Below are 8,549 nucleotides of genomic sequence, written 5' to 3' on the forward strand. Positions count from 1 at the left end.
AGTCTATGGGATGTGGTCAGACTCAGCCCGTATCTTCATTGCTGCCTTTCCCCCTCTCTCACTCACCAGTAGACCAATGTGGTCACCAGCAAGCTTACATGTGTTCCCTTTGCGTTTCAGTCATGGTGGGGGGTTTGTCCTGAAAGGACTTGATTGCTTGCCTTGATGGCTCCCTGGAGAACAACTTGCTTGTTCTTGTAGTAGCTGATCAGATTGCCATTTTGTTTTGGATTTTTTCCTGCTGGTCTTTCCATCAGGAAGTATCTTCTGTTCCTCCAGCTGCTCCAGGCTGACTTGCTGGTCCTTTCAAGCAGGAATGTCCTGCCTCAGAAGGTTCTGGATGGGGCAAAAACAGCAGTAGATAGATGAATGACAGAAATCCTGAATCTAAATATTCTCGATTCTCTATCTCGTGCTTTTCCTTTCCAGAACGAGCCAGCATTATTTATGGTCACTGTCTAGCTCTGTTTAGAAAAGCCGGGCAGGGAATTCTTTTCTCTGACACTAGTACATTTGGTTATATTGAATGGAGGCTTAGTCCTTGATTTTTGTTAATGGGTCAGATAAGGTATTTCATGGAACACTATTGTGGAACTACCTAGAGTAAATTTCCTTTATGTAGATTTCCTAATAAGTTGCAATCTATTTGAGTTCATGGCCAAGTTACTCATTTATATATGAATGAAATTGCTGATCCTATTTTGAAATTAACATACATGTTTCTCTTCTCTGTTTACATAGCTGTAAGTACCTTGACTGAATCAACTTTGAAGAATGTCCCTCAAGTTGTAAATGTGCAGGAACTAAAGAATAATCCTACAACTCCCTCTGCAACAGTGGGGTATGTTACTATTTTTTTTCCTTTCTTATTTTTTAAACCAATAAATCATTCTGTAATAGAGATGAGCTGCCAGTAGAGGGTAGCATTGTCACTGTCACAGTGCAAAATTTTTTCTGCAGAGTATAAAGGGATGTACAGCCAATCCTATGTACATAATTAAGTTTTCAGGAGATTGGCCTCTTTAGCCTGCTGCATAAATCTGTTAAAGTCTGTCTTAGTTTGCACTTTGTCATGTGTAAATTTATAAATTGCAGTTTAGTCTCTTGGTGTTCTGGAATGCAGACTTTGGAACTAGTACAGATGGCTCGATGATGATCTTGACATTGATCATCTCTGTCACTTCCTCTCTTTAGACATACTTCTTCTGGAAATTTTCTGTTGCTTTTTGTGTGAAAAAACAATCTTGTAAAAGATAACAACTCTGTGTAGAGTCCATCAACTTCTCCTGATGGACTTTTGGGGAGCCATATCATCCTTAAGGGCTAGATCATTGATACAGGGCCACATTTGTCCTTTCTTTAAATCTGTGTGCACAATTCAAGTACTGCCTCCTTCCCACTCATCTGGGCCACACAGCTTACAAAATATACCCACATCCTGTTTCATTCTTCTCAGTTTGTAGCTATGATCCATGTAGTCCAACCAACATTCTCTGTGGCCTGGGATAAAATCGAGAGACACTTCTTCAGTTGAATGAATCATGGATCATGAGGAGCATTGGTATTCAGGGAATTTTAGTGGATGCTGTCCATGATTTGTCCAGTGGCAAGAGTAGTAGCCATGGGTCTTGTGGGTTTCCCCTGCTGCCCCCAGAAAATTAGTTCTGCTCACAGTTCCATGTTCACTGCATCCAGTGGCTCTACTTAATGAGCCCACTGGCATTTTCTTTTCCCCCACATTTGTCCATTTATCAATATGCCTATTCCAGGAAATTTTTTTTTTTTTTTTGTCTCAGGGCCATCCTAACAGTCAAAAAACAAGCTTGCCCACTTTCATGTCTTGATAGTGACTTTGGGACCTTAGTGTGCCATTCAGACCAAGATGGTATTTGTGGTCATTGTGAACTCTTCAAGAGAAAGAAATGTGCATTAGAAACGTTTGGAATTTTACTCAGATTTCTTGTGTAGGGAATGCTAGAAAAATCCACCGAAAGGTGGAATATTATATAAAATGGGAAAATCCAGCTCATGGTGAAACAAATACAGTCTGGTATTTCCAAGTTTATTAACCAATATATGAGAAGCACCTCTTTTATTATTTTCTGTAACTTTTCAGTCTTGGTTTTCCTCAGTTGGTTGATCTGAGCTATCTTTGATAAGGGATTTGTTAAGAGTAATTCCATTGACTTAATAGGGTTTTTCTTTCCTTTCACCAATTTAAATTTGTTGGCACAACTTTAAAAATAATAACTATAGTAATATTTATAAATGTTTAAAAAAAAACCCAGACTTTCAATCCTTTCAAATTTAAAGTTTTTTTTTATTGCAATGTTCATGTATTTAAGATATTATGTAAAACACTGATCGTTATAGAGAAGAAAATGAAAGTTACCTTTAAGCCACCATAAATATGGAAGCATCACTATTCTTAAAGATTTTTTTCTATGAAAATTTAGCTTTTAAAGTAAATCATTCCTGCTTTGTGACTTCCCTTTTCAGCATAATCATGAAACTTCTTTAACTTTTTATGTCATTAAAAATTCTTCTAGGAGCCTACTTCCATATTTAATGTAGATTTTTTTAAAGATCTAATGTAGTTTCTACTGACATTATTTATTTGGCACCTAGATATTCATGCAAGAACTGGCACTTTGATTTGACAGACTTTTTGATGACATTGTCGGTATTTGAGTTTTCAGAGACTTTAAATTTACCAATATGGGACTACAGCTCAAAGTTCTGATCTCCTTTGACATACAGAAGAAACTCCAAGAATGAATGGATGACTTTTGTTTTCTATATATTACTCTGTATTTTTCTTGTTCAATTTGTTTCCTCAATTTTTCTTATTCAGTTGCCCTGCCTATTTGTTTGCCTGTCTTTAAAAAGTACTACAAAAAAAAAAAAAGTACTATAAAAATTCATTGTTCATTAGTAGTTTTCCTAATTTGTATCCACTATAACCATCCTGCAGCCCTGATGTGGCATATATGAAAAGCACTGGACCACAAGGTCAGTTTGAATCACAAGTTCGGCAGTTCATACTTAAAAGCCACTCCTTGGAAACCCTACAGGGTCGCTGTGAGTGGGAAATGACTATGACACTAAACAGTAACAGCAACATAACTCTCATGGAGTCCTAGTGTGACTCGATAGCATAAATACTTGGCCTATTAAACACAGAGTTGGTGGTTCAAACTCACCAACTGCTCCTTTGACACCATATGCAAGATTATTATGAGTCAGAACCGACTCAATGGCACTTGACAACAACACAAGTATCATAAATATATGTGAAGATATCTCAGAATGACTTGATTTACCAAAATATAACTGGGTCCCACTTTTTCAAGGCAGGCCCTTTAAAATACTGAAGTAGGTGAAAAGATTAATTGACTCCTTTGACAGCAATAGGATGAATATTTACCTTTGTTCAAGTTCATTAAGGGTCACTAAAGAAGAACCTAGATGCTATCTTAATGCTTCTTAATCTTAACAACGCAGTTTTATAATTGCATTTAGAGTACACGTCTCAAGAATAGGTTTGTCGTTTTGCTGTTTCATCACATAGTGAGGCAAAAGAGAAAAACATGACCTTTCTGTTTTCAAGTCAGCCTGAAATAGGGTTTGTTGTAGCATATCTTCATGTTTATCATATGTTTTCGTCTTTAATTTTTACTGTTATTTTCCCAAAGTAGACTGGTTGTTATTGGTTGAATTGTGTTCCCTCAAAGTATGTGTTGCAAATGCTAGTCTCTATGTCTTTGGTATAGGCCTTCTTTCTCAATTGTTGACTATCTCATTATCTGACATTTCACATTCACAGCAGTATTTAAAAATTTGTATGGTTATTTTGTGTTTTAATAACATATGTCTAGAAGGAACGAACACCAGCGTGCAAGGTGAGGTGACTGTGAAGGTTAAGGTAGCATTTCTACTTGGCCACACCCTGATTCTCAGTTATGTAACAGTGTTGTCATACTCCATTTTGTGATCTGATGTGATCATCCTCCATTTTTGCTTTATGCTGATTTTCACAATACAACCTGGTCTTTGGAATTTAACCATGTGGCTAAATGGAGAATGGGTTAATTTGGAAATGAGTTGTCTTTGTTATGTTAATGATGCAGGATTTGTGTAGGGTTGTTTTGAGATATAAGAAAAATTAAACAAGCAAGAGAGAGAAACAGAGTTGAGGGAAGACAGAAGCCAAGCCACATGAAGAACGCCCAGGAGCAGAAACTCTAATAAAAGACTCAAGGACATATGTGGAGACAACAGAGAGAAAATCTTCCCTTAAAGCTAGCACCCTGAATTCGGACCTAGCCTAAACTGTGAGAATATAAATTTCTGTTTGTTAAAATCACCCACTTGTGGTATTTCTATTATAGCAGCATTAGATAACTAAGACAGGATTTGGTACTAGAAGAATGGGATGCTGCTCTAACAGATCTTAAAATTTAGAAGCAGGTTTAGAAGTAGGTGATGGGTAGATGCTGGCAGAGTTTTAAGGTCGTAGTGTAGCTGTGTATAGGATAAGCACAAGATCTGTGGTTCAGACGTATCAGCCTCTCCTCGAAAACCCTATAAGGGTCATTATGGTCAGAACCAACTCAAAGACACTAAACAACAACAGAATTTTGAGTAAAATCCTAGATAGCCTTGAAGAGACTTTTGGTGGAATTATAGATATCAAAGGTGATTCTGATGAAGGCTCAAAAAGAAGTGAGGAGATCAATAGGAAAAACCTATAATATGGTTACAACAGCAGAATGGTGCTTGAAATGTAGGTGTTAAAACATGTTCTTCTGATGAGGTTTTAAAAGAAAATGATGAACATGTGATTAGACATTGGACAAAGCTATGCTTTTTATGCAATAGCAAATAATTTGTCTGAATTATCTTAAAATGTTGGGTGAATGGTAGAACTAAATTATAAGTGATGAACTTGGATATCTGGCAGAGGAGATTTCTAAGGAAGGTCTTCGAGAACAGAGATGGACTTAAAAATGAACTGTGAAAAATGAAAGCAAAATGTAAAGGATTCTGAAATGTTTGTTTTATAAACTAAGTACAAGCGTCCCAGAATGTTTACCAAGGACATGGCTAAACGGTCTTTTGTTAAAAAGATTAAGCCTATAACTGATTGATCTAACCAACTGCTACTGCAGAAAATCATCAGCTGGTGTGGCACTGTAGCATAAGCAATGGATTGCTAACCATGAGGTTGCTGGTTCAAACCCTTCAGCCACTATTCAGGGTCACTATGAGTCAGAACCAACTCGATGGCACTTTGAAACACAACAACCACCACCTGCTACAGCAGAAAATCCATCAGCTTAGATTGAAGGAGACAGAGAAAGAACAAAAGGAAGAATGTGTCTGCCTCTTGGAAGTATTGGCAGGAAGTGGGCCATAGTAGCTACATCTGATGTTGTTCTCCAAAACAGAAAAGACTCATCCCTAGAGCAGCTCAGCAATCAGCAGAATTGTTGGAAGGAGTACAGAAGGCAAGGCCTACTTGATTTCAAAGGTTGGGGCCAAGGTCTCTTGGATATTGAAGAGTGGGGCTGCAGCCACCTAGGTTTCAGAGTCAGAGCTTTGCCAACTTGGTTCTGGAGTATGGAACTGCCACTAAGGTGTACCAGAGGGATGGCCGAGGGTGCTGGGCGGCTCTGCCAAAAAGATAGAAGAAGGAGGCCTGCCAAAGCAGAGAGGGTGGACTCATCATTCAGATGAACTAGAAGGGTGGGGCTGCCCAAAGCTGAGAGAACAGAGGTGCCATCCCAGTGGATCTAGAAGACAGAGCTAAAGCTTAGGTTGAGGGGCTTCTACCCAGAACCCAGAGGGCATAACTAATAGTCTGAGTCTAGAGTGCAGGATCATTATCCAGATGGTTCAAGAACAGAGGATGATTTCAAGTCTTGAGAACTGATGTAAAATGTTCTGCGAGTATTTAGACTTGCTAGATGCCTGTTATTATTTTATTCCCTTCAGTGTCTCCCATTTATAATGGAGATACCTACCTTGTGTTCGCCTAGTATTGTACTTTGGAGATAACTGTATTTTAGATTTCACAGATGAAGAGGAATTTTATTCCAGGATGGAATATGCCTAAAGTCTCACTTATAATGAATTTAATGTTTCAGAAGATAAAATTTTGGTCTTGGAGTTGATTTAAGACTTTGACTTTGGGATGATGTGATAGGATGGATGTTTTTCATGTGTTAAGGTCATGAATTTGGGGACACCAAGGGGTGGGATGTTATAGATTGAATTATGTCCCCCCAAATATGTGATACAAGTCCTATTCGCTATACCTTAGACTCCTGGTGTGGTGCTGTAGGATAAGCACAGGACTGCTAACTCAAGGCTGGACTTTCAAATCCACCAGCTGTTCCTCGGAAACCCAAACAAGGGTTGCTTTGAGTTGAAACCAACTTGATGGCACTTAACCACAGCATACTAATCTCATTTGAGAATGGGTTGTCTTTATTATATGAAGTAGTCAGGATTAGTGTAGGATTTGTCTTGAATCAATCTCTTTTGATATATGAAAGAGGTAAAACAAGCTAACAAAAGAAGTAGAGATGGGGAAAGACTGATGTCAACCCACATGAAGATTTCCAGGGAACAGAAGCTGAAGAGACAACTTCCCACAGAGCTGAAGGAGAGAGTAGGGGAAAAAGCCTTCCCTAGAGCCAGGTCAATGAATTCAAACTTCTGGACCGAAAGGTCAGTTTGAACCACAAGATCAGCAGTTCAAACTCACTAGCTGCTCCTCAAAAATGCTATACAGGGTCTGTGAGTCAGAACCAACTCAACGGCACTTAACAGCAACATTAACAACAAACTAAGAAAATAAGTTTTCTGTTTGTTAAAGCCATCCCCTTGTGGTAATTCTATTATAGTATCACTAGATAACGAAGACACTGGGTAATAAAGAATTTCAAGTTTTTCAGAATTATTTTCTCGAAGAATTTATACTACTCTTACTGTGCCTCCATTTTTCTTTGAGCAGGAACCTTAGATCAGCCAGTTAATAGAAATGCCTTTTTCTGCTTTAAACATCTCGTCTTCAGATTTCTTCCCCCCAGTTGTAGAACAGAGATTATCAAGGTAAATTTCTGATGATGTCTTTCATTTCCATATTGTTGGAAAGTAGATTAGTCATCCAAAATGGTAATTCTGAATTTGGCTTTTCATCCTATCTTGAATATTTCTGGCTGTTGATTTTCATTGCTCTTACTTATGATTGTGCACATGTCTTTAGACATATTTATTTGATACTTTACTGATCTTTGGAGTCCTGGTGGGGTACTTCAGGTTAATGCTCTAGACTGCAAGGTTGGTTTGAACCGCAAAATTGACTGTCAAGCTCACCAGCCACACTCCTCAGAAACCCTATACAGGGTCGCTATGATTTGGAACCGACCAATGTACTACTTTTTGGAGTCCTAGTGTGGCATTGTGGGCTAACACACTGGACTGTAAGTTGGTCTGTTAAGCAAGGTCGGTGGTTCAAGCTCACTAGCTGCTCCTTGGAAACCCTACACAGGGTGACTATGGGTCAAACCAACTCAATGGCACTTGACAGCAACAACATACTGCTCTTTTCTGTTCTCTCTCTTGGCTCATGGTGGAGAGTTCCTAGATCAGATTAGATCAGTTGGTTCATTGGCTGATTCCACCAAACAGCATTTCTTTGCAGAGTTGTCCTATGACCATATGTGTTCATACTGTATTTGGGGATTTAGAATCCCCAACAGATACAGTATATAATCATAAATAAATAGAGTAATAATTTTGCTGAATCTAATGCATGATTCAATTTGCCATCTAGTCGTACTAAATTTGTGATATTGAAGTCTAAGGGTTAAGATAAATTGCTGCTTTCATATTCTTACTAGTTTCTTTTTTGTTTGTCTTTGAAAAAGGATAAACTATTTTCATTTCCCTTGTGATTCTCATAAGTGCAGACCATTTCTCTAACCAGTCTGCTATGTCTGCCTAGAGATTTCTTGGAATCCAACAGTTTTGATCACACATGATCTCTCAGCAGAGATGAGAGGAGAACGCTGCACCTGTGTCCCTGCTTGGTAGAATATCTCAGTGCATCAGTCACATGTTTTCCAGAGAGATCTGCATGTACAACTTCTCTGGCTTCAGTAGAAAAATACAGGGGGTTTATTTCATTGAAAAGAAATACATTTTTATTTTCTTCTCTCTTAACCTTCCAGCCTGAGTGGGAAGGTTTCTAGGTTATTCTGACTTGCTAATAAGGATTGTTATATTGTTTGATAATTTTTAATGCAGGCAATGAGCCTGTATTTGTCTTTCTTCTTTCAAGTTAAGTTTTTCTGTTTTTTCAAGTTAAGTTTTTTTTTTTTAATTTAAGGTTTTTATTGTGGATTGAGTGAAAGTTTACAGGGTACATCATCAGTTTCACATTCAACCATTCATATAACTTGTTTCATTACATTGATTATAATCCCCTCCATATACCATCAGTTAAAAATATTTCTCTCTATCCACTTTAGTTTTTTAAA

The 8,549-nt window shown here is 37.9% G+C and overlaps 1 protein-coding gene across 1 annotated transcript in view; it reads left to right on the forward strand.

Moving 5' to 3' along the window:
- Window positions 1-8,549, forward strand: part of NUP214 (nucleoporin 214kDa) — a 173,378-nt gene that overhangs the window by 99,187 nt on the left and 65,642 nt on the right. Inside the window, exon 21 of the mRNA XM_006834991.1 lies at window positions 742-841. Within this exon, the coding sequence (XP_006835054.1) occupies window positions 742-841 (100 nt within the window). The remainder of the gene's footprint in view (window positions 1-741; window positions 842-8,549) is intronic.

Source organism: Chrysochloris asiatica, unplaced genomic scaffold (assembly GCF_000296735.1).
Source record: "Chrysochloris asiatica unplaced genomic scaffold, ChrAsi1.0 scaffold00014, whole genome shotgun sequence".
Lineage (NCBI taxonomy): Eukaryota > Metazoa > Chordata > Mammalia > Afrosoricida > Chrysochloridae > Chrysochloris > Chrysochloris asiatica.